Source organism: Oryzias latipes, chromosome 6 (assembly GCF_053564925.1).
Source record: "Oryzias latipes strain Hd-rR chromosome 6, Olatipes_Hd-rR_3.1".
Taxonomy (NCBI): domain Eukaryota; kingdom Metazoa; phylum Chordata; class Actinopteri; order Beloniformes; family Adrianichthyidae; genus Oryzias; species Oryzias latipes.
This window is the reverse complement of record NC_136242.1, coordinates 8,459,270-8,486,000: the sequence shown is the minus strand read 5'-3', so window position 1 is coordinate 8,486,000 and position 26,731 is coordinate 8,459,270. Positions and strand designations below refer to the sequence as shown.

Genomic DNA, 26,731 nt, shown 5'->3' with positions numbered 1-26,731 from the left:
TGATCCAAACATTAACCTCAGACTGCTTTTCTTCACAGTAACCTGCAGTTCTATTCACCTTTGCACTTCAAATCCTTGGCTTAACCCTTGTTCTATCCTAGGCACTTGGGAGTTGGGTCATCTAGACCCACTAGACAGTGCGCTGAACCTTTTTTCTTCAATGATTTGTGATCTTCACTGGTGTCCATGGATTACATGAAATCTTTCCACCTTTAAATGGTAAATGGTGTATACTTATATAGCGCCTTTCTTCCTACAAGGACAAAGCGCTTTACAGTCACGGACCCATTCACCCACACATTCACACACCTTTGTCATGGCAGGGAGAACACGTCAATGTAAGGGTGGGGTCATAGGATAGCACAAGGGTTAAACCTGTGGAGCAGATGTAGAACATCTGAGCGTTCCAGGAAAGGCTCAGAGCAACCAGAAATACACTCCCACTGAGAAAAATACTTGTTTTAATGAAGGGAGAGCTTCTCCTGCACCTGAGGGTGTTTGTGCATCTGCTGGTGGAAGGTCCTAAACTGGAAGGGGCATCTGAAGGAATCGATCATTTCCCAATTTTCTGTTTTTTTAAGAAGCATTTATTTTGTGAGAGCTGTTCTTGTTTCTTTAAGTAGTCAAAGTTTACAGAAGTTGACCGGCAATCACAAACAAAATACAGGAAATGAGAAAAAAACAGAGTTTTTCACTGGTCTGTTCCCATAACGATTTTTGACACAGATTCTGCACTTTCAGGTAAGCTCCTCCCCCTCAAAAATTAAGGCCTAACCTTAATACACGTACACATATCACACACACCTATACACATCATATATACATTCTTTCATATATGTATAGACACATGCATACACACAGACACTCATATATAGACACACACACTTATTCACACACTTCATAAGAATTCTTGAAACCACAAAATAAAGTGAAACAAATACAGAAGTTCTCACACTTTGCTGTTGAATTTCACAAGCCATTTAAAGAAGTTTCCTTAAAAATGTAGCCTTCTAAAAACGAGTAAAGTAGAGAAGAGATTCTCACACTGCAAAGCTCAATAATACCAACTATGTTTGTCTGTTTTTTAATTAAATAAATGTATTACACCTGGAATAAGATGACTTTTCTTTCAAAAATACACAAAATAAATATAGAAAATGCTTACATGTCCTGTTAAAGAGTTTATGCTTGGCTCATTTCAAATGAAATTTTGCCCATTCAAGAGGATTTCTCTATGGGTAGGTCATTTTGTCTTATTAAAATGTTGCTTGTCGATTATTGTGTCTGTTCCAAAGTGTGATAAGACTAAAAAGTAGACAAATACTTGGCCAGATTTAGAGTCTTTATGGCAAGTTCTTTTGGATTAGCTGTTTTTTCTGCATTCAGGCTTTCATCCCTCAACCCAACACCAGCTTAAGTCCAGCTTCTCTGCTGCTCACGCCATCTGAATGACATAGAAACAGTTGTTGTCGTGGAAACCATCAACATTCTAAAGTCAGTAACAAGTCCACATACATTCAAAATGCATCTGTATCAAGTAGAAAAACTGCTGCTTCCTGAATTTGCATCAATACATTTTCTTTCAGTCATTGTGTTAACTTAATCCAGCTGCTTCCAGATGTTTTCAAATGTTTCAAACAGCTTCCAGGTGTTTCTAGCTGCTTCCAGATGTTTCCAGCTGCTTCCAGATGTTTCCAGCTGCTTCCAGATTATTCCAGCTGCTTCCAGATGTTTCCAGCTGCTCTTAGGTATTTCCAGCTGCTCCCTGGTCATTCACAGCTCATTCCAGCTGTTTCCAGCTGCTCCCTGGTCATTCACAGCTCATTCCAGCTGTTTCCAGCTGCTTCCAGCTTTCTGGTTGGAAGGTTGCAGTCATGTGATGGTTCACAATACCAAGGCATCTGCTGATGGGAAGGTAAGCCACAGCAGATGTCAGTCAGTCCTTCCTTCTACACTTCTGTCTACATTTCCTTTTGTTGCAAGTACACAAGTGCAATACCCCCTTTTTGGGGGGAGGGGGGTGTGCCACACATCTGTAAATTGTTTTTTTTTTTTTTGTCTGAAGCTTTTCCTTGCGGAAATGTTTCCATGTTTGGCAGCTCCTCACTCACATCCTCTGTCCTCACCAGGCAGACTCTGAAGGCCCTCCCTCGCGGTGCAGAGACCTTTGACGCAGCCCCAGATGAACCTGATCAACAACCGATCCCTCCAGCAGCTTCAGGCTCCCCCAGGACGCTTCAGCAGCACAACTCCTCAGTCTGAGCGCATCTGCCGAGGAGTTGGTCATTCACAGCACTGATGAAGATGAACAGATCTTCACACCGCCCCTCTTAGTGATCCCTGCTGCAGGAGCAGCTTCACTGCAGGCGGGGCCAGTACTGGGACATGTCTGCTTCACTTCCTGGAACTTGGACCGGCACAGAGACGCCAGGAGAGATCAGACCTGGTGAAACGGTAACAGCATGTCTGTCATCAAAACCCAGAAGCTGCTCCTGGTTGTAAACATGCAGTCTTCCAAAAGAACACCCCAACCTCGACTGAGCTGCGGTCAGTTCACTGAGCTGACATGAGTTAGTGGTTCAAATATCAGCCATTTCAAGCCCTCTGGAAGCTTTCTTGGAGCCTTCTTATTAGTTGTTGTTCAGATCATGACTGTTCATTATCAATGATCTTCACACTGGCTGAATTAACCATCAGGTGGCTGGAGCTTCACTTAACAGTCTCTGCTCCAATCATTTTGCACTTTAAGTTGTTTTTGTTTAAGGGACAACTCTATTGTTACCAGAAAGAATATAGACCCATTGATTTCATTATAGGTTTTACCCTTATTTCAGAATTTGTCTTTTTGACTCAATGGATCCATTTTGAAAACATGTCAACGAACACTTTTTCATTGGAAATACTTTTCAGCAGCCCCTCTTTTCTCTTTACTTTAATTTATTATAAATAGTAACAGATGCAATCTTTGCTTTGAGGATATTGATAGAGAAGTACAGAGAAGGTCAGAAGAGAGCTACACTGTCTTTGTAGATCTGGAGAAAACATATGACAGGGTGCTCAGAGGGGAACTGTGGTAATGTTTGAGGAAGTCTGGAAGGACAGAAAAGTATGTCAGAGCAGTGCAGGACATGTATGAAGGCTGTAAGACAGTGGTGAGGTGTGCTGTAGGGGTGACAGAGGAGTTCATGGTGGAGGTGGGATTACATCAGTAATAGGGATGGTGGAAAAGAAGTGAAGAAGTGAGTGCAGGCAGGTTGGAACGGGTGGAGAAAAGTGATAGAGTTTCAGCTCAGACGAAAGAAAAGATGTAGAAAACTGTGGTGAGAGCAGCCATGTTGTTTAGTCTAGAAACACTGAGGAAAAGACAGGAAGCAGAGCTGGAGGTAGCAGAGATGAAGATGCTGAGATTCTCTTTGGGAGGGACCAGGATGGATCAGAGATGAAAACATCAGAGGGTCAACATTTTGGAGATAAAGTCAGACTGAGATGGTTCAGACATGTCCAGAGGAGAGACAGTGAATCTATTGGATGAAGGATGCTGGGTCTATAGCTGCCATGAGATCTCGTGGAAGACCAGAGAGGAGGTTTATGGATGCAACATGAAGGTAGGTGGTGTTAGAGGAGAGGATACAGAAGACAGGGTTAGGTGGAGGAAACTTGTTCACTCTGGCGACTCCTGAAGGGAAAAGCCCAAAGAAGAAGATAATAATAACAATAATAATAATAAATAGAGCTACTCTTGCTTGAGTAATACATTTGGACTGTCAGACCTCCTCTTTGCAATGTCCTTCAAACTTAAACATTTTTGTAGAAGGAGAGCAGTTGATTGCTTTCATGTGATGGTAGACGTGTGGTCTGCAGACAGCAGCAGCTGTTTGTCCATCGCTGAGCTTTTACCCCCACTCTTCTTCAGCTTATCCTGTTGGTTTTAACTGATTCCCCTTTTTTCCATCTCCGAACATCGTTCCTTTTTCAAAATGATCATTTAGATCAGGGAGCTGTCTGCACACCACAAAGACCCACCATGGGATGACCACCCACCTGTTGACGACGTAGCAGAGGAAGTCATAGACTGGCTGCTGAGGTGAGGCTGCATATGTGGGGGAGTGTATGTTTCGTAGCTTCGAGCATTCACAGTGGGGCTGGTGGGCAGCATGCAGGAATAAGACGCCTGACTGGACGCCTGGAAACAAACATTTATTTGACCCATTAAAACAGGAAACTTTTGTCCAAAAAATACAGGAGTCTTGATGACAAGACTTTAAATCCACTGTAAACCTGCAGTTTGCCATGGAGTTTCTGACCTTTGTTAATATTGTGGATTTTTGGAAACTCTGATCTGGGGGGGGGCTAGTTGGCCAATTTTAACTCCCACTTTCTCTACATTCCATCATTTACCACAGTGGAACACAAACACTCAGCTCACCTTTGGACAGAAAGTATGGGTGACAGACAATGATATGCTTGACATGTGTGTGTTTGCATGTGAGGAATGAACGTTTCTTTACATTTTTTATGTAAGTCTTCGTAGTGAAAGCCCCTAAAAGCTCAAAAAATGGATTTTGCATGGTATAGGCCCTTTAACCCCCTTTTATTTTTTTGTTTTTTCATTTATTTTTGAAGCACCGCTCAGGCTCCTGAACCATTTAAAAGTAGTGGAGAAGCTACATTAAGCCATGTTGGAAATAAACAGCATACTTTTAGAACATTATTGGTTAAGGCACATTCCTTCTATTTTTTTTTTTTTTTCTTGTACTGAAATAGATTTTGTTGTGGAAATCAGATAATACTGACTGTTCCCTTTCTATATTTTAGGTTACCAAAATAAAAACACTATGAATTTTCTTGGGTAAAAGCATCTTATTCATGAGATACAGTTGCAGTGCTTAACATTGAGATCATTAAATAAACTGAATTTTACCATTTTATTACAATAAAACGTATTACAATATAGAGGTTTTTTTCTAAATCATAAAAAAGAAAATGTGTTATGGTACAATATCACGATGTGCATTGCAGTATTTTTCAACCAGTGTGCCGCGGCACACAGATGGTCAGGTGTGCCGTGGGAAATTACCCATTCACTGATCTAAAAACATTTCCCATCTCCAGGATATCAGCTCTGTGTTAATTCAAACAGGCCCTGATTAAACACTGAGTAGTCAGGAATATGATAGATCGTAAAATACTTTTTCTTTGTGTTTATTTGATTAAAGACATTTTGATAAGAGTGACCGTAGCGCGATTTAGCTGTAGAGTCAGCTGTTTTCTGAAAAGTCCCGCCCCTTTAACTGTCTCCATCAATCATTCTTGGAGGCTTAATCACACCTCATCAGTCTGACCAATCAGAAATGGTTGAAGTCCTCACTTCCTTGTTTTGATTCTGCTCACAAAGTCTCTCAGTTCCAACAAAAATACCAGCTAAAGCTCGTCTTTAGCGGTGTAGCTTTCCACAGAATCCGGTATCAGACCGTGGAACAAGCGAACAAAAAAATGAAGCTCAGAGACGAGAGTCTATCTGCGTTCGGTGGCTGATTGCACTACATCTCCCATGATGCATTGGGTTTGAGTGACAGCGTATAAAACTGAAAACTAACTTAACTTTTATTACATCTTTTAGAAAAAACAGCTGCAACTTCCAGCTTTTTCTGACACAATTATCACAAAAATGCACCTGAGATCATGGAGGGACTGTACATCAATACAGACTATAGAGTTTCTCCTTTTTAAATTTTTGGATGTTGGTGTGCCGCGGAATTTTGTCAAGGAGAAAGTGTGCCTTGGCTCAGAAAAGGTTGAAAAACACTGCTGAACTGTGTCGTGGGATGCATATCAGGATACATATAGTGTGGCCGGACTCTTGCCAATACATACCCCTAGTAAAATCTGCCCAACACAAGAGTCCTTCAGCTCTGATCTGTTTGCTAAGCTGCTGGACAGGACAAATTAAATAAAAACGTCCTATCAATTGTATCCCAAACAAAAGGAACTTTCCCTTTTGATTAGCAGACAACTTGCTAATTCACAAGGAACATTTCTGCTAATTCAGGGATCGTTTAAATTTGCTGCTATAAAGATGTGTTTTTCATTAAAAAAAAAAGGTTTTATTTCAGTGAAATGTTTCCAAGTAGAATAAGCTAATTTTATAGGAAATCAACAAACATAATTGGTAAGCAGTAAGAATTTTTAAAAGAAAAATTGAATATTTTGGGCCAAACTATCAAATTATTCAATAATCCTTTACATTACATGCTAACACTGGTTTTCTGATGTCTGTGCTTGTTTTTGTGCTGACGTCTAACGCATGGTTGTTGCTGCGTCTTACCTGCATGGGCAGGCTGGCCGCCATGCTAAAGCTGGGCATGGCTGGGAGGCTGTAGCTGTTGGACAGGGCGGGATCTGACCTTCCCAACATGGAGCCGGAAGAAAACGACACTGCAGAAGGAGGAGAAGGCAAACGTCTTTGTAGGGTGGTGCTGAGGGTTTTCAGGAACTCATTACATCCAGCTCCACAGCAACAGAGCAAAACTGATTTGAGGACATTTATGACTCTCAGCAGTGATCCACACATGTGAAATAGCCTAACACAAAAAAGGACAAAATCAATCCAATCAAATGCAGTAAAAATCATGAAAAAATACATCAAATGTACATTAAAGTTGATAAAAAAAGTATTTAAGAAAACCCATAATGTCCAATGAATAAATGAATGTGTGTTTTTTGTGCTCTATAATGGTTTCTGCGTTCTCCGTCTGTGTCATGTGCTGTGTGGACGGCTGGGGCTCCGTCCCTGTTTCTAGTGGATGAAGGTTTAGCGTTTAGGGAGACGACGCCTTTGTCTTCCTGTGGCAGAAAAGCAGGTGTGATTGCACATCGTCATTCTGAAGCATGCTGTCGAACAGCACTTTTCTTGTGGGTCCAGAAGGCTCCGTCGGGTCTTTTCACCCCCCTGCTGTGGCAGAAATAAAGGATGAATGGACCGGAGAACAACAGGCTACAAGGAAGCTGCTGGTACGAAGCCGGGAAGTGACCCTGAAAGGCCCCTTTCTCTTTCAAAGCACAGTATAATTTCAAAGTTTTACCTTTGCTGTTTGTCTGCTCTCCTACAAACCCTTCACAGGTTTTTTGCAGTTCTGAGACATGAGTGTGTTTTTGACAATTTTTTAGCTTTGTGGAGCTAAACTGGCTGCAGAAGATGCTGTTAGAATGGTATCATCACCATTTTTTCGTTTGCTCTTTCCCGTTTTATCTTTGAAAAGCTTCAAAGTTTAGTGGTTAAAGAAAGAACATGTTTTTCCTTTCTGATGTTCTCCATAGAGTGACCCAGCATCTTTGCTGCCTGGCAGAGGAGCTCTGCAGTTTGTGGCGGTGAGGAAGAGGGCGTGGCTTTAGCTGGTACCTGGTGCGGCCGGCTGGGGCAGAAGCTGGTAGGCGGAGGAGCTGAAGCTGCTGCTGATGGGAATGTGGCTGCTGGAGCTGGATATCTGTCGACGCTGATTTCGCAACTTCTCCTCTCTTCTCCACTTTGCTCGTCTGTTGGAAAACCAAACCTGCAGGCGGACGCGAACGCATTTAAGTTGAGGTCATGAATGACACTTGGAGGGAATTTCATCAATGTTTGCTGCGTGTGAGTCAGCCTTAACATCTAGGAGCATGAGGCTAACACTACGTCATCCATTATTGCTTCTTATATTTTTTCCCTGGCCAAAAAATATCCTCCCTGTGTGCTTCTCCTGTGACACTAAATCAATGACATTATGGGATGCGCAGCTTACCTGTATCCTGGCTTCAGGAAGGTCTATTTTGTTAGCAAGACGCTCACGAGCAAACACGTCTGGATAGTGAGTCCTTTCAAACTCTGGAAGAGGAAATTAGGAAGACGGAGAACACCTGAGAACTTCAGTTCAGCTCAGTCGAGTTACAGGCAGAACCAGACAGCGGTGTGTTCAAACCCACATGCAGCGTGTCTCACACACCGCATGTCTCACCTTTCTCTAGTGCTTCAATTTGGTCCTGAGTGAAAGAAGTTCTGTTTCTCTGCAGCTTCCTCTTCAGCTGAAGCCTCATCTGTGTCTCCTCTGAGTCTTCGGTGCTGGAGTTCACCGAGATGCCGTTCTCTCTTCCTTCTGCCTGCGGACACTCTGCCGCGTGAGAGGAAGGCAAAACACACAAAAACCAATTCAGTGATGGCTATCTGTAATCTATCACCCTTCTCTTGTTTGCTCCAAAATCACAAAGATCCTCAGGCTCCTTTGAGGAAAGTTCACGCTGAAAACACTCACGCCTTCATCGTTTTGGTCTGCTTTCACAATGGGTGGACTGAACCAAAAGAAATCCCCCAAAACAGCAGTGAAAATCATCTGCTGCCTTAGGTCCAGCATGTCTGAGGCTTCAAGCAGGAGGGAAAAACACAAACAAAGGAGCTGCTCCTGCCTCTCACATGCTGATTCACCTGCTCTTAAATGTACATGTGGGATGTCTTCTAAATGATGTCATTTCTCCTGTTGGTTCTCTTTGGTCCACACTGAAGTGAACCGCACCAGAGTTCATCTGCAAGGGAACAGAGACCCTCATCTGAAGAGGACCAGACGTCAGGTTAAGTTTTCCCACCTGACAAATCAAGACGATCAGAGGTGAGCCGCCCTGAAGTGGATTCACCTAAAGTCAAAAAGTGTTCTGGGTTTCATGAAAAGAAACGCAGAAGACAACTAAAAAAGCCCACATTAAGGAGCTTTCATGCAACCCTTTCCAAACATTCTAGTCACTCGAGTTCATCGCAATTAGGATTTTGTCATTTTATCATCAGTCATTTTATTTTTGGGATTTGGTCCAAATATTATCTATACTGTCCACCCTGGATTACAGATGACACTGAGAATTTTGGCTGAGCTGAAAAAATGGCAAACTAATCATTTCTGCCAACAGAAAAATATGATTTTTTTGTCCACAGGCTGCAGGATTAATACAGGAAATCATTTGTTAATAAAATTAGTTTATAAAAAACCAACATAGTAAACATGCATCACAATGAATGCGTTCAAAGGCACACTGACAGCGGTACTGGATATGTACCGTACTAATGATAACAAATCTATTAGTATGTGGACATTGAAGACACTGTTTTTAATCATTGCTGCATAAAAGAACTTCACAGCAGATAAAGGTTTACATAAAAAATGTAAAAACAATAATAATGAAACCTTCAAGAATGTTTCTGTCACAACAGAAGATGCTAAAGAGGCTTATTTTGCTACTTTGTCCAAGGTTTTAGTTTATTTTAAACGATAATCCCAACACGTGGAAATAGTTGGGAATGGTAAGAAAGTTCTAAAAAAAAAAAGTTACCAAATAACTTTCAGTTGAAATGATGGACAAACATCATCATCCAGTCAGTGATGCCCCATAGGACCTTTTCTAGTTTCATGTCGTGTTTCCTTTTTTAACATTTCGTTTCATTTCGTTTTCTGAAATGTTTGTTTCCTTTTTACAGAAACTGTAAATGGTAGGTACTATGGGATGTCTCTGAGTGGACAACAATGTTTGTTCATCATTTTAACTGAATGTTATTTGGTATAAAGCGGTACTGGATATGCGGCATTCTAATGGTAAAAATTCTGTTAGTATGCGAACATTGAAGACACATTTGACAAAACTCAAACGTCTTCATCCAGTCAATAATCTCTCAAAGTTGCCGCTGTTTCTGGTGTCAAGTTGTTTGTTTCCTTTTTTAACATTTAATTTCAATTTCTGGAAATTACTTTTGTTTTATTCCATGGTCTGGGTGAATACTCAATTCTGATAGGCTGCTGGGTGAGAACTAAAACCTTATAACGAACAGTGATAAATAATGTAGATCTAAAAAGTAGTTCCGGTCACATACTGTATCTTAAATGTTTTGTATCACTGCGCCGGCTTCTTTTAAACAAACTTTATCTTCATCATCTGGACAGAAACAAGCGGTAAGAGGTGAACTTTCTCTCTGAACTGATGCTTTATTTAACACATCGAGATCATCAGCATAGATATCGCTTTCCTTTGCCATTGCACTGGAGGTCATCACCATGATGATTTGCTGCACCACATATCAAATAGTCCGCTTTTTGTGAAAAAGTGGTTTAAACCTAAGTACTAAAAATGTTTTGAATATTTATTTCTTTTGTAAGTGACCATGGTATTAGCGGGATAATGGCCTTCAAAGAGTGCTTTTTTTTTAAATAATGCACCTCAAAAAACCAATCGTTCAACCGCTAGGCTTCCATATCATCTGTTATTTTCTGATAATGAACACCTTGTCAGCCATTATTTTTAATACTTGTGACACGTTTAATTCTTATTTCACTTAATTTCTTTAGAATTGTGTTTCTGTTTTTTTGGAATTTTGTTTTGATTTATAAAATGTAATGTTTTGGGTTTTTTGTTTTTTTTGCTTTTTTAATTCTTGTGATCTCTAAAATGTTTTTCTGTTGATTGATTTGTTGGTGGCATTTGCACTTCAGGGTCACGGGACAAAGGTTGCAGATGTTCAGAGATTTCGTGGACGGACATCAAAAGCTCCTGTGAGCTACTTTCATTCATCCTTCATTTGGGGACTGAACAGATCAATTCAAATGGAAAATCTGATTTATAGGGATCAGGATCTTCCCTCTAATATATCACCAGAGAATAGGAGAACCTCGGAAAAAAAACACATATATGTAAAATAGAATGAAGTAAAACTCAGCAATGTTGTTCTTTTGTACAGCATGACTATGGGTGTGTAGGTTTGTCTTCAAAGTGACTTCGGAGTGGAGATCTCCAGCTTGTGCTCTGTGAGCAGACGGAGCTTGACTCCAGCTCCCAGCGGTACTCATGTTTTTTGTGGTGCTAGCCTAATTATTCATTATCCCCAACAGACAGAGGCTGCAAAACAGAATGAAGCCATTGCTCAGTGTCACAGTCAGTCAGGCAGAAAGAGAGGCGAATGAGAGCGGACGCCCCCTCCCTGCTGACACAGACACACACACACGTCGCAGCCGGCGCCGCCATGCTGCAGCGCGGCTTTGTTTCACTGTTGTAATCCCAGAGCGATGGAGGAGGAGCAGCATATGAGCCTTCTGTACACAGCAAATGTGGCCCTCAGCCTCCGGAAACTGCCATTTCTCATCTCTAATGACAAACTCCACAATCCTAAACAGAGCTGTGCTTCAGTTCTTCAGCTTTCAGTTCAAGATCCAGACCTTCATGCGTATTTGGAAGTGCCCATGAGCAACACTTCTGTTGCTTTTACCCTCCAATATGTAGCTCCAACCGACAGCTTTTATTCAGTTCTCTACTATTACATCTGCTTCCTACAGCTGTGAGCTGCAGCAGGAAGCAGCCTATGGCCACGCCCTCCACACTTAGACTGGCCAATCAGATCACACACCTGCTGACAGGAGGACTGAACACCAGGCACCCTGTCAGCTGTCACATTTCCCCTTTTATACTTGTTTAAATATTTCTTTTAATAATCCAACTGTACACAAGAACACACATCAACCCCTCCACCAGTCAAAGAGCAGCTGATGAGACACACCTCCACCTGTGCAAGGCGACTGCCAAGAAACATGAAGCAGAGCGAGAGGTTTGCAGGTTTTTGGAGCTATTTCCAGCAAAACCTCTGACTTCTTTCCAGCTGACTCACAAAATAAGTTAAAGTAGGCCTGCTAAACAAATTAAAACTACATTTTGTGCTTTTTCACAAGCTCCTAAGGGCAACTGTTCCCTGGAGAGAGGGAGGCCAGCCAAGACCTTTCTGGAGAGAGAGCTGGAAGCATCCATGCTGAGGGGAGGTTGGGAAAGGTGCTCGAGCACCGGAAATGTCCAGTAAAACAAATACCTTTCTGCTAATGATTCCATTCTGAAGCAAAGCCAACATCTGGATGAGTGTAGCTGCTGAGAAGGTCAGGACCACTGCTGGCTGCTCCAGCATCCTCTTTTCAGGTATCGATAAATTTAACTTGTTATCTTAAAGTCAAGATTCCAGAGTCTGGAGGAAAATCCTTCAAGGACTGACACAAACAGCATCAAAGCCACCATCCAGTTCAGGAACCACCATGAAAGCTCACAGCCCATTTAAACCACGGACAACCTAAAGTCCTGTAACTGAGACCTCCAGATCCGTGATCAAAAGTTCTTCAGCAGCTCAGCAGGCTAACCACCAACCGTTTTATACTTCATCCCTGTTAAGTGTCCCTGAAAACAACAAATAGCCAAACAGGCTTAGTGAGATCAGCAGCAGATGAGATCACGGTTTCATCTGCAAAATATCTTGATCAGATCAAAGATCGGATTAGAATCCAACCGTGTACATGGGCCCAGAAAAGCTTTTTCCGATTATAACAAACGTTTACATGGGCCACACTTTTGGACGGAATAAATCATTTGGAAATGCGCAGAACTCCCTAAAATACCGGAAACTGCTGTAGAAGAAGAAATGAGTTCCGTTGTAAACAAACCTGCAGCATAGAGCGAGATGATCTTCCAAACGCGCTATGGTTATCATGGAGCGCCTGTTTACTCATAATATTGTTGTAATCTGTGTGGTCAGTGCTTTTTTTGTGGCGGAACAGAGCCAGAAGAAGGGTTAGGAGAAGGCTAACACGTGCTAACAACATTATCCTTTGATGAACACAAAATCCACGTGGGAGATGCTGCAATCTGCATAAATATGTGGGAATAACATCAGCCTGTATTTTGTCTGGACACGACTGGAAACACAAATTCACGTGATTGTTTGAAGGGTTTCTAAGGACTGAGCGGCATTTCTGCATTCCAAAGCCGCTCCTCTGCTCGGAGACACGGTCCACCTGAGTCCGGCGTTCGCTCAGGCTGGGTGGCCGGACAGACTGGAGCTGACACCGTAACAAAGCACCCTCCCCTCCCCGCAAACACGAAGCTAGGAGTCCGGCTGCTCTGCTCAGAGACACGCTTCACATGGGTGGAGCGGTTGGCCGGTTCTGTTCGTGCTCCAAAGTCTCCTCTGGAGCGCCACATCGTCTATGCATGACGTAACACCAGAGCAGTACAGACCCACGATCGGAATAAACCGTTTACATTCACCACGATCGGATCAACAATCGGCATAACCCACCTATCTCCATCTGAAAGAAATTTTGATCCGAACGAGTCTGATCGGAACAGAATATTCTGAACGGCGTGTTTACACGACGCATTTTTACTCTGACCAGGCGTTCATTCCGATTACTTTTGTCCGTGTAAACGCAGCCAATGGCTTTGGTGTGCCCACAGAAAATGTCCTCCGCATCTTTTCTGACTTTGTTTTTACGAGCTTCACGTTTAGCTGGAGCCAGTGCCACCCCAAGAGGCAACATCTGCAACATCTGCACTCACTCAGTCCTCCAGAAGGACCTGAACACTGACAGAAACTGAAACACACCAAGGGGAGCGGACTGCCAATGGAAGAAAGGGCAGTCAGAGGAAGAAATCTCACCTGTGGAGGAGAGTGTGGTCCCAGCATACCAGCTGGAGCGCCCCCCCCAGCTGGTATGCACGTTGAGCATCTTGAGTTTGTCAAACATCCCTTCTGTTCCCAATGAGCCCATTTGCTGCTTGTCACTGGCCAAATTCCTGAGGACTCTGTTTATTGAAGAGACCTGCAGGGGAAGAGGAGAAGAAGGTTGGACCGATGTCACCAAACTCAGAGGAGCAGCATGCAATCACCCCAGGATCCTGAGCTCTCCTCAGTCTCAAAAAACCAGGAGAATGTGGGTCCAGCACATCATCTAGACAGATCAACAGAAGTCAGACATTCTGACTGCTCTTCCTGATGAAATAAAAACCATCGTTCTCTCATTCTACACCTCCAACAGAGCAGAACATCTCCACCAGTCCTGTACAAGGATTAGCATCTTATTTCGTTGAGGTCTTCATTCTGGCCTTCCAGGATGAAGACTTAATTCATGAACAAGAAAAAGTTGGAATTGTGCGGCTCTGAGAAAGCCACTTAAATCTGAAGAGTCAATTCAGATTCTCTGGATCTTAATGTAAAAATATGTTTTTGCTTAATAGGGAAAATATTCCATTAAAATAGTTGTTATTTTAAAATGAATCATTCATTCTCAGTTAGACGTCACCTGTTAATGTACAATCTCTTATATCCAAGTAATTTAACTTATAATTGGGAAATATATTTGATAATACATTATTATTTAAAGCCACTGCTGGGTAATGTTCAGAACATCTTGAATTTTGAGAATCTCCCTTAAGCAAAAGCTGTCCTTAAAATAATTCCAGGCAATGTGAAAGCACGTATGAAAAATGAGCAGATAGGCTCACTCACTTTTTTTTTTATCTGATTACATGTGGTTTTTATCCAGAAAATATATTTTTCAAAAGATTTTGTTTAAACAAGATGGTGGTTCCTGTCAAATGAGCTGCCGTCCTCCTGAAAGCAGAAGGCTCTTACACTGGGGATGTTGTCATTGGAGCAGACGCCCTCCGCCAGCAGCCGGTCTCTGATCTCCCAGGCAAAGATGGACGGACACTCTCTCTTGTACTGGGCAATCTTAGCAACCACCTCTGGGGTGGCCACCCTGGGTTTACTCCCTCCAATGGCCCGGGGACGGATGGATCCAGTCTCATAGTATCGGCCCAGGATCTTACTCACACAGCCATTGGACACCTGCAAGCACATGAGGTCATGAAGCACCAGTTAGAAACCATATTTGTCTGTGAGCGAGAAGCATGACACCAGGCGAAGGCTCATATTAGGATGCATGGAGTAACATTTATAGTCTTTTTTCAATCATGTGTTCCCCCGCTTATTCGTGTTTCTATATTATTTTTTTCAGTCACGTGAATCCTCCAATTCATCACAAAAACTCTGCTCAAGACGCTCGTATGAGACTTTTACGTCTGAAGGACAGAGGAGGGGAGCCGGGATGAAGAGCTCGCCGGCCCGTCGTCTTCCTGGACTTAGGAATCTGTCACAGCTGGTTCCACCTGCTACTTGATTCACTATAACCAAAGTTTGTGTCGCTCCATGGAGAAATGACATCAGCTGACTCGGAAACATCTGGAAAATCTCTTGATACTCTGAAGAAGAAAGTCACGGAGAATAATGATCATCCGGGTGAATGATGGATGGATAAAAAATGATGAGGAAGGAGGAACGGACTCCTGGATTTAAGGCACAGAGAGAGACACTAATGTGTTATACAGTAAACTACAGTACAGTCTATTGATCTGAATACAAAAACTCTTTATGTTGAGCAATATTTTCTGAAGGTTTTTGATGAGTGAGGACATTTTTCAGCCGCGGGGGGGGGTTCTCCATATCTGCGGTTTCTGGTCCCCAACCCAGGTGAGTATGGTGGGAATATTGTAGATGGAGAATTCCACATGTATTTCTCAGTCCAAGCTCACTGAGGAAGTGTAAGGAGAAATCATGAGAGCCGGGAACTGCAGCAAACACCCGAGGACAAAAGAAAGCCCCAACATGACCTATGGAAACTCCGAACAAATGCAAGCTTACTGGTAATCAGACATTGCTTTGGACTTGTTTTTAACATGTTGTGTGGCACACCTGTGTTCAGCTTTAGCAGTGTTCTGCTTCAGGTTTTCCAACAGGTCTTGGGCAACAGGCCTGCTGGAATGTTACCTCAGCTAAAAAAAAGTGGTTTAGATAAAAACTGGAACCTTTGGAACGGGACCAACCCTGGTTTGAAGAGAACGCTGCTCCATCAGTGCACTCCTCCACACAGGGATCAGAAGGAGAACATTTCCTGAATGAGGGACCCCAATCATCTATTTTCAAAGCCTTCCCAGTGGTCTTATGATTATGCAGTTTTTCGCCACAATGAAAAACCTGTGTCATAGTTTCTAGGGCATCGTTTCTGCAGAGCGGTAGGAGTTAATGTGAAATTCAGATCTGAGTTGTGAGCGGGACTGTTGGCGCGGAGTAAGATTGCACTCAATTCCCATCATCCCTTTATTTATACTCTCTCCTGCTAGCTTACAGCCCCCCATACCCCAACCTAACTTTGGTGCTACAACAAACAGTGAACAATGTCAGAGCTATCCAGCCGTACAGTTTTAAATTCCAGCTCAGACCAGGAAAACAAAGACGTACTTGGATCTATTGGTCTGACAGTGGATGATCAGAATGGAGCAGAGCTGGGAGATGGTGAAGCTTTTCAAACAGCAGTCTGCTCCTGATTCACCACAATTTGAGGAAAAGCTCCAAAACACAGTTTTCATTTTCTTTATGTCCTCCACCATGAGAAAAATACTACAAAACATGTTAAAAAACACAAAAACACTAATTTCGTTGGAGTAAAGAGGTCTCTGCAGGGTTTTCTAATGTCCTCCTTTCAACAGTTACCAGTCTCTGGCTGAAAAGTGTGTCAGAGAGAAAGGCAGAGGTTTCTGAATACCTCCAAACATACTCATGTGCAGAAGCATTGCCTCCTAAAGCATTTCAAACTAAAACGTCTGCTCAGGGTTTAACAGTGTGGAGCACGGCAGCCATGATAACAGAGGTGAACTCCACCATATTTAGAAGAAAAAGAGACAAACTTTAGTGGAGACTGGAGACTCACGCTGTCCTGAATTCCAAAGCTGTCATTCATTGTCCACCTCACTACGTCTGAAGATTAGATCATTACCAATTTAAATCCACGTCTTCACTTACCAACCCCATTCTCCCCCCTTCTTCTGCCCTCAGGATGCATCATCAATTCCCCCATCAATACCGGTGTTCAGACTCTGAACTTTCATCACCTGAGGCTCTGCACCTGATCAGAGCTCATCCAGATTCCAACATCTATTCCAGTGTTTTTCAATCAGTGGGAAATAGTCAGATGTGCCGTGGGAAACTGACCTCATTAACTGATCTAACAACATTTCCCATCGCCAGGATATCACCCAATCATTCTTGGAGTCTTAATCACATGTCATCAGTCTGACCAATCAGAAGTGGTTAAAGTCTTCACTTCCTTGTTCATAAAGTCTCTCAGTTCCAACAAAAATACCAGCTAAAGCTTGTCTTTAGCGGTGTAGCTCTCCACAGAATCCGGTGTCAGACCGTGGAACAAGTGAACAAAACAATGAAGCTCAGAGACGCTAGTCTGTTTGCGTTCAGCGGCTGTTTGCACTACATCTCCCATGATGCATTAGGTTATAGTGACAGCGTCTCAGCGCACAATAAGTCTCTTCTCTTAACGTCTTGAAGCAACAACGAACACACATCAAACAGTTTTTGAATCTTCTAATTTAACTTTTATTACATCTTTTAGAAAACACAGCTGCAACTTCCAGCTTTTTCTGCCACAATTATCACAAAAATGCATGTGAGATTCCGGAGGGACTGTAGATCTATACAGACTATGAGCTTCTCCTTTTATTTTATTTTTTGGATGCTGGTGTGCCGTGGGATTTTTGTCAAGGTTAAAGTGTGTGGTTGGCTCAAAAAAGGTGGAAAAACACTGTCCCATTCATGTAACGTTCAAAGACGTCTTGCTTTATTCTTCTAATATCTCCCTTTTGAATGACTTTCAGCTCACTTTCTCTCTGCACTTTCTTTGTAGTTTCTATCTCTTCTCCTAAAGGGCAATACCTCACCCCAACTGGGTGGGGGTGGGGGGGGTCCCAGCCACTGAAGAAGCTTTGGTTAGAGCCTGAAAAACAGATTTGAAGTCCTCACATGATGCTCTCTTGTAGCTGTATCAATGTTCAGGAGAGGATCAGGCTCTGTTTTACTATTTGCAGAAATACTGAGGGTTCTTGCAGTCACAAAGAGAACTCTGGAATTTTATGAGCCAGCATTTGGGTCATCTTAAATCTGCTTTTTTTGTTTAAAAGTTTGTAAAACTCAGACCTGACGTCTTCAACTGAAGTAAATGAAACAGTTATTTGTGGATTCTCTCAAAAGTGTTGCGTGTCTTTCTTGATTTTTCTGCCTTTCTTCATGTGAGAACACCCTCATGTCCGCTCTCTGTGCCCTTCCTGCATCCTTCTTCTTCTAAAGCCTAAACAGTTTGTTACAGTTTTCTTCTGAATTCTTCATCATGAGGCCTCTGAACCCCCTCCCCCTCGAATGCAGCGGCCTCCCTCACCTGATGGAAGCAGACCTACAGGTGGGCATTTGTGAGAGAGCAGCTGTTCTGGCAGACCTCTTTAGGCCACGTGACACCCCCCCTCCCCCCCCCCCCCCCCCCCCCCAAAAAAAAAAGGTACCTGAAGGATTCTGGAAATGTCACATGGCCGAGCACCGCTGTGGGCCAGCTCCACGATCTTCTGCCTGGTGGAGTCGGGCAGAGGTCTCCCATTCACAAATACCCCCCCGAGCTGGTTGACCCCGCTGTGACCTGCATGCACACAAACCAAAGGGTCAGAAACGCAGAGTTCATGCCCAAACATTTTGGAAAACAAGCTGTAAAAATGGTGTTTATTCTGATTCCAGTGACGCTCCGTGATGCCATGTGAGGGTTTAGTGTTTATCAGTGAACAACAGAGGTTTCATGTAAAACAGCTTCTGGCTCCTTCAGGACACACCAGAACGGAGGCTCTTTGACCATGAAGCCCTCCACCAATCAGCAGCACAGGTGGAGGTGAGCTGCACCACTGCAACGGCCGTCAAGTCTTTCTTCATTGATACAATTATGCCGTTATGTCAAATTACCGGAAGTAATGTTGCAAAATCTGTAAATATAACCTCATCTTAGTCTATTTGATTTGATTTGGTTTGATTTGATTTGACTAACATTTAAAAGACCATTCTTGTACAAGAAAAAATTGAAAATAAAATGATGTGATGATGTGCGACAGAAAAACATCTGTTTTTACATGAAGAGTTCTACAAAACGAAAGACAGAAAATGAATAAAACTGAAACAAAGCAGAAGATCTAAAACTAAGAGTCAACAATTTAATCATCAAATTCTTCTCATGCTTAATGAATACATCTTTATAGCAAATACATAGCTTAGTAAACCAATGTCTCCTTATATTTTAAATAGATTCTGATTCTGCTGTTTGATCACATGACTAAATGACGCAGGTGATGAACACGGATCAGCGGCTTCAGTTTGAATCCGCCCGTGGCGTTAATGTAACCAGACATAAAAGCTTAAAATCCACGACACTCGTATTTAATCAACTTCATGTCCTGCTGCTTTTCCTCCCCTGTTATGCTCAGGATGTGGCATTTACCGGGATGATGGATTCTTTTCTGTCCGGTGTTGAAGATGCTCTGCAGGACCAACTTTTACCCCAAAAAAAAAAAAATCATGCAAACCACAAGAGCAGCTCAATGCCCCTGAACTCAGCTGTCCATGACAGAAAGAATCACCTTCTCGCTGGAGAATTAGTTTGTTTGCAGAAGTCCTCAAAGCCCCCATGACCCCAAAAGAGGTTGAGTGAAGGATGGAGAAATCCTTCACCATTTCTAGAAGTTCTGGTACATGCGTCTCCTGAATGACTTTTCCAGCTTTCTGAAGAACTTTGCTTTCGGGAAGGGACTTTTTCAAAGTATTTCTTTCTTTAATTAGCTGAACTAAAACTCAAAAAGCCAACCTAAATTATGACAGCAGAGTGTGAGAAGGAGCTGAAAACATGTAGAGGAATCAGAGGAAGATCTTCTCAGTGCTCTGGTTGTTACAGGAGCACTGAAGACAGGAGCTGCAGCCTCCGGGGAGGATCTGAAGCCTGGACGGCCGTGCTGTGCCGCTGCTGACAACACGGTGCCGCTTAAGCACAGATTTTCTCTCCTTCAATTGTCCATTGTCTGCTAATGGCTGAGGAGGGGGGGTGTGCAGATTTATAAACCTCTCAACGGGACATTAATAAATCATGCAGCGAGTCAACACGCCTGCACAGACCTTACATAATGAAATGGGACAGTGTCCACTTCATGCTCCATTAGGTCATCTTCTCAGCCGCGACTGCTGCACATATTATCCTGCCGAGTCGGCTTTTTCCTCACTTCACAGGCTCGGAGCACGGATGGCAGAAATATAAAAACACAGTTTGACAGCAGCTGCTGCCGAAACTCAAATCAGCTTTTAATCAGCCTAGAAACGTCTCCGTTTTCCCTCTGAGCCCTTCAAAAAAGGGGAGACTGGGAACGGATGCACGCAGAAAGACTCAAAACGGATGCTTTTTGTTTTGTTTTAAGTTAAAAGAGCCTTCAAATGTAAAGCCCATTCTTTACTGCTCAATGTGAATGTAGACACATACCAGACGGCTCTACAGAGCAGCAATAACTGCACGTGGTTGAACTCAAGAGTCTTCATCAAGTTTTTTTCTGTGATGAAAAGACTGACAGGAGGACAGAGAGGAGGACTCGTTTGAGACCGGAAGCATTTTTAACCATAAAATGTTCTTAACTTAACCGAGGCTGCGGAGCTTTGAGCAAACATCCTCCCTCTGCATTTTTAAAAAACCTCTCAAAACCTATTTTAATAGCCAAACCTTTGACAGCATGAGACGTGCTCTCCTGGTGTGTTTGACAGTTTTGCATTTATCTGCTGTTTTTATGACATTTATTTACCTTTAACTGTTTTGTTGTTTTTACTGTTTGGGGGGGGGGGGGCCTTATTTGACAGCTGTCATTTTACGGCATCGTATAAATGAATCAACTTGAATTTGAACTACTGAAGTAAATGTCAGCAGCATTAAGATGTTTTGTAAAAACAAGCAAAAACAAAACTCGGATTCAGTTCAATCTTTTTCTGCAAATTAGACTTTAGAAAAGCGTTCCGTTTTTAATTTTACAAATGACTCTTCGTTTTCTTTCTGAAAGAATTTCTCGGATTTGGAATTTCCTGCCAACCAGGAATCAAGCTGAACAGCATTTCTGAGTCCTTCATCTCAGCATGTTCCGTCTCTGTGAGGAAGGTGCACGTGAACAACCACAGGTTGGACTACCCCCCTCCATGCCCCCCTCCCCTACCTATCCTCACATCTGGAGAAGCAGACAATGCCCTGGATCAGAGGAGGGTCACCCCCCGCATTGCTCCCCCCGCCCTGGGTCTGCAGTTTAATTAAATTATGGGACAGGTGTGGCCCGTGCACGAAGCGTGACAGTGGTTTCCTCCTGCCTCTCGTTGTGAGCGCGCAGTGCGCGCGGTGCGCACGGCGCCGTCACCGCAGAAATGTTAATCACAGTGTCATTTCCCAGAGGAGCGCGCCGGGCTCTCCTCTGCTGACACACAATTAATACGCAGACATATGGAGTTGATTTGGCTCGCTCCCTGTGAAGTGCGCGCTCGCGCGCAGGTGGGCCTTTGGGAACAGCTCAGCAGCTTTCCCTGGAAATCAGCTCATTCTCACCGCACCTGACTTCAATTAACTCCGACTCCAACTGCGTCCTGTTGTTGTCGTGAACTCCTCGGAGCGAGACGGACGGAGCCGTCAGTGGGCTGGGACGGAGGACTGGTTCTGGCGGAAAACCAGACGCGCGTTCAGAACCGCTGCGCACGCCTGAATCCAAGAACCGAGAGGCCACTTTGTGTTTGAGACACACAGTCCGGGTCCGCGACACCACAGACAGAACCGGGTCAGATCAGATGAGCTGATGTCTTAGTCAACAAAAGAGGGAGCCGATCAGAGGCGCATTCTCGCGGGGGGCGCCAGCTGGAGGGGGTTTTCCTGGACTAAAACCGCCCAAAGTTAAAGAATTTGGGGGGGGGGGGGGGGCATGTTTTTGGAGCATTTTTCTCATGATGGAGAGCAGATATAAAGAAAATTCAGATTCAAATAACATTTCTGAGGATTTCTTTATATAAATTTTTGTGAATCAGGAGCAGAAAGCCAAAGGAAATGACCGGAATAAATTATTTCAAAATTCATGTCAGTGTTGCGTCCAACTCAACATAAAAAGGTTTGGTAACGTGGTGATGATTAACAGAAGCCAGCCAGCCTTCACAAAGAAAACCCAAACTGCTGCGTGTCAAGTGTGAGCTAACCTACTATAACTTCATTACATAACTAAATTTAAAGGAACAAAGAGAATATGTTTTGTCCTTAATTGTATGTATGCAGGCTTTGAGTTTTTGGGGGCGGGGCATGGGAGGTTAGGGGGGGGGGGGCACTGACCCGTGTTATGCCCTTGGCACCAAACTAGTCAGAAGTCCAGAGACGGTTTAAATGTTTAGCACAACTAGTTCAAACTAAAACCACATTTTGGGGGGGGGGGTACAGACCCACTGCTGCCTGAGCCCATCGGGGTCGTTTTCTGCCCTCTTGGACTCACATCACCTGCAGTCAAAACTTTTGGGGTTGTTTCTCAGTCTGCAGCCCTGGGATGTGAACCCTTCACTAAGCATTCATGTCCATCAAGTTTATGTGATATTTGTCTTTGGTCATTTGTGTTGTTTCATATTTGCCCCCCCCCCCCCCCCCCCCCCTTGTATTAATTCATTCAGTAATGACTTCAGTGATGAATATTGCTGTTAACCTTTGGAGGCTCGTCCACAGCCCTGTTTCCCTGCAGAATTACAGTTGATTAAATGGAAATGGGTGATTAGAAACAAATTTAATCTGAATTTGACGGGAGGTGTAACCCACAGCCGCGCAGGTGGAGATGGATGTGTGTGCGGCCATGTACCAGGCAGCTCCCACAATGCACTGCAACCTTCCCTTTAAGTTCTGGAGCAGAGTAAAAACAGCTCACGTTTGGTTCTATTTGACTCCAAAAGGAGGGAAGCCGTCCCAGCCATTCGTCCAGTTGGACTCTTCCTCAGCAGCCATTGAGGCTAAAGTTTCCAGACTCAGTTATGGTGAGGAAACAGGGAAGATGAGGAAGACCTCAGCTCACAATGATGAAGTCATTTTTCAAATTTGAACTACTACTTCTGTTCTTCAGTAGCTTTTCAGGCATTTGAGACACATTTGCCTTTTAGTCAACTTAACTAACAATTAATAGGAGATCCTGATGTTTGTACAGACCTGTTTTTGGATCCTAAATCTTCACATTAGCATTGTCTCTGTAGCGATCGGAAACCTGTTAACGAAGTCTTAACGAGCTAAAAGCTCCTCCCTCTGACTGAGCTGTTCCTTCAGATGGAGTCAGATGAGCAGGGAGCTGAGATGTCAGCTGGTCCAGTTGTGCTGATTTTGTTGACATTGTTGTTTATACATTTTTCAAATTCATAAACAACAAATGAAGCCTCATATCACAAATCAGAAACAGCTTGGAGAAGTTACTCACTGTTCTGCATCATGGAGGCCACTCCGGTCTCCCAGCTGGCCGGACTTCTGTAGTCTGCAGACACAGAAACAGTCGGTTAGAGTCCTGCACACACACTCACGGACACACTTGTGGCTCAGATGATGTAAGCTTGCTTTACCCTTGTGCTATCTTAGATGACCCCACCCTTACATTGATGTGTTCTTTCTACCATGACAAAGGTGGACAGAGGTGGAAAGATTTCATGTAATCCATGGACACCAGTGAAGATCACAAATCATTGAAGAAAAAAGGTTCAGAGCACTGTCTAGTGGGTCTAGATGACCCAACTCCCAATGTTAAAGTGCCTAGGATAGCACAAGGGTTACAGGTTTCAGGGTACTGACTGACAGATTTCATTCATTAAATATGTGCAATAAAACCACGTTCCTCCTCTAACAGTCCCAGTGTTGGGACACACGCTTCTGTCTCCCCTTCCGACCACCAGAGGGAGCCATCTCTTGAGTATTGACTTAGTTTGTCACTCCATCTCCCATCAACCACCGCTCACTGTTCCCGCTCCTTCCAGCAGCTGTTCTGCATTCAGTGACAACCACTTGTATATTTAATCAGGCACCGGCCTTTGCTCGATGTAAAGTCTGGTTGTGAATTTGCGGACAGTCGGAGTGGCGCAGCTTTGTGTTTCCCCTCCGTGTATTTTGACCTCTACTTGTGGCGTCGCTCTGCCTCACCCCCACCCCCACCCTCACCCCCTTGCCCAGTATGTGTTCTTATTCACTTCCTCCTCCTCCTGTGATAGTCAAGAATCACCGTTGCACATGGGTCCAAACGCCTCTTCTTCACACATGTTTTTCTCTGTGTAAAAGTCTTCTTATAGCTATAGTGTGTGTGTGTGTGTGTGTGTGTGTGTGTGTGTGTGTGTGTGCGCGTGTGCGTGTGTGTGTGTGTGTGTGTGTGTGTACAAAGTGTGATGTGTTCATTTCACTGCTTCCGCCAGTCTTGCTCTTTCTCCTCCTCGCTGATAGATTTGGAAAATTCTCCTGACTTCAAGCCATATCTGGATGTTTTGATAAAAGCTCTCCTTTATGGTGGCACCGTTTTGTAATAATTGATCTTTTTCTCCTGTAATATAAATGATTGAGAGCACAGGGCAGGCATCTGGGGCAGCCTCCCTGCAGGAGCGTTGCGTGATGAACCGCTGCGGCCTGAACCACATTATGGGACTTTCTCTGAATGCGTTGTGCGTCTCGGGATCCACGCAGACTGCACAGACAGTCATAACTCAATCTTTGTAGAAGATCACCTGCATTGGGGGTTCTGACGCTGACGGGGTGAAAGCAGAAAACGCCAAGAGAATAAAGGGGGAACATTCTTACAGAGAGAGGGTTTCCCTGAAGCTCGTGTTCTGTGGGCCTGAACACATCAGTGTGGAAAAGGACTGTTTGAGACATTTGGGTGAAAGTCTGACTTCTACACATTTATTTAAAAACTGATTAAAATCGATGTGGATGTGACGCTTAGAAAAAGGCCTCAAATATATATATATTTTTAAAGAATAATGTGTTTTATACGGGTGGAACTGAATCCTGCAGTTACTTGGTGAACTTGACGGCCGTCGGCTGAAGCTCAGATGAGTCTTCTGTCAGAGGAGAGGAAAATTCTCATCTGGATAAATTCAGGTGTTCAGCCTCGTGGGTTTCATCTCTCACCTGTTTTTTTTACCCGCGTGAAAACTGTGGGGAAACGTGTCTGCATGAGTTAGAGTGCGTGGGTGCTGGTGCGGAGCTCGGCTTCAGGGAGCACAAAGGCCCGGCCCGGACCGACCCGGCCTACTTTAGTGCCCTGCGGGCTTTGTGCGCCGTCGCCTTGTTAGTTGCGGCTCGTTAAAAAGCCCGCGACACAAAACCGCCGCGGGGAGCCCGATTTATCCCGAGCTAGCGCCAGAAAGGGCCGAGATGGACCGACGGACAGAAAAGTTGGAGAGGCGAGGCTCTGAGAGGAGAACAGAGCGCCCAGGAAGCGGCTGGAGCCCCCGGAGCAGCGGCGCAAACGCGCGCGCTATCGCGTCCAGCAAAACAAGTTACACGCCAGAGTATCCCAAGCAAGTTCTCCCGCTGAACTATTTCAGGACGTTAAAGAATTGGGATGAAGACGGAACTGTCCCCTGACCTCCCGGCGCTCCGGTGTGATGGGTGACGGGAGCGGCGGGCCTTACACTGATTGTGGGAAACCGCAGAAATGTCCCAGGGTCATTGAAGGCCTCTCAAGAAAGCGGAACTTTCTCTGGAACTTTTACAGCCACAAAGAGAAATATGTGCACCCGTGCATGTTTCTCAATGCGGCTCAAAGTTGACGCATTTTTCCCCGCAAATTTAAGCAGAATGAGGTTGAGCGCGCGCGCGGGGCCTGCGGACCCAGCAGCTAAACGGCGCGGATTACGTCTGTCCTCATCACTTCATCTCCACGGAAATGTCCTGCTGAAGCCGCACACCAGCAGTTTTTATTCTGTTATGGATTCTTATTTCGGCACTATTTCTTTTCATAAAACAGAAAAAGTTATTTGCTTTTTGCTGTTTTTCTAACTAAATGCATAGTTATTTAGATGAAATATATCAAATCTTAAAGCCTAAATTTTTCGGAAATGCAGGTAAAAAGTGCGTCACGCCGCAGCGAAGGAATTATTGTGTCATTTCGTTGGTTTTCCTCCTAAACTCGGGTTCCCTTCACCTGCGGGTTTTTCTGGCGCTGCGGTTTCTTCAAATCCCGTGAAATAATCTGAAATAATCCTTCATGAAAACCGGATTCTAATTTAGCAGCGCCTTAAATTTAAATGACTTGTCATTTGCAGACCTCACCGGCGCGCAGGTTCGAGGTTCCCAAACGAATCTAATGCTTTTTTCTCTCCTCTGCACGACAGTGAGTCACGCAGGCCGAACCGGCCGAACCGAACCCCGCCGTTTCGGGCACGGAAGATCAAAGAGTTTCAGTCGACCTTAAACCCATCGTAAATGTTATTTTAGATAAGAAAACATCCATTATTGAGGTAAATCAGGATCCCGAAATAAAGAACCGAGTAAAGGTCCGCGAGGGAGAAATAAATGGCGAAGAAGAAAGTTTTTTACAGGCCACAAAATCAATAAATGAAAATAAAAAACCGGAGAACAAACATTTTCTGAATTAGCAAATATTTACAACTCATCGTATTCCTTGTTTCTTTCTATCTTTCATTCTTTCGTTCTGTCTCAGATGTGGAACAAACGGAAACTTTGGTCTCGCGCGCTTCATCTCATGATGGAGGGAGAGAGGAGGATGAGGAGAGGCTTACCTTTCTGGGGCATGGTGGTGAAGCACAAACTTTGCGTTTCTTCAGTTCTCCAACTGCTTCTTTGGCGTATTCTTCCCTCCAATTAATTTCTCCTTGACTGAGGAGACAAGTGCAGAGAGACGGAGCTGCTCCTCTGAGGGGGGAGGGATGGGGGGGGGGCAGTGGGAGGGCGGAGAGGCAGCGCAGGGAGCCGGGATGGGAGGGAAGGGCGCGCAGTCACCGGAGCCCAGATTATCT

At 43.9% G+C, this 26,731-nt stretch overlaps 1 protein-coding gene across 4 annotated transcripts; it reads right to left on the bottom strand.

Moving 5' to 3' along the window:
* Positions 1–564: 564 nt before the first annotated feature.
* On the bottom strand, positions 565–26,731 carry LOC101173141 (paired box protein Pax-6). Of its 4 annotated transcripts, XM_023955573.2 has the most exons (11): positions 26,495–26,731; positions 23,191–23,244; positions 18,217–18,347; positions 14,447–14,662; positions 13,472–13,634; positions 7,989–8,141; positions 7,776–7,858; positions 7,400–7,550; positions 6,326–6,435; positions 4,042–4,183; positions 565–2,443 (listed from the first exon to the last, which is right to left on the bottom strand). In XM_023955573.2, the coding sequence occupies exons 1-11, from the start codon at positions 26,505–26,507 to the stop codon at positions 2,358–2,360; spliced, it is 1,302 nt and encodes a 433-aa protein (XP_023811341.1). In that variant the 5' UTR covers positions 26,508–26,731; the 3' UTR covers positions 565–2,357. The 4 variants fall into 4 exon arrangements, with proteins under 4 accessions (XP_023811341.1, XP_078805373.1, XP_078805374.1 ...); XM_078949247.1 differs by lacking the exons at positions 18,217–18,347; positions 23,191–23,244; positions 26,495–26,731 and adding an exon at positions 16,862–16,920; XM_078949248.1 differs by lacking the exons at positions 18,217–18,347; positions 23,191–23,244; positions 26,495–26,731 and adding an exon at positions 16,673–16,809.

Bases quoted from the DNA above. Each gene is read 5' to 3' on its own strand.
- LOC101173141 (XM_023955573.2), bottom strand. The intron at 18,348-23,190 runs GTGAGTAACTTC...GTGTGCATGCAG, and splicing joins GGCCTCCATGATGCAGAACA to GTCACAGCGGGGTCAACCAG. The intron at 2,444-4,041 runs GTGGGTGGTCAT...CCGTTTCACCAG, and splicing joins CTCTGCTACGTCGTCAACAG to GTCTGATCTCTCCTGGCGTC.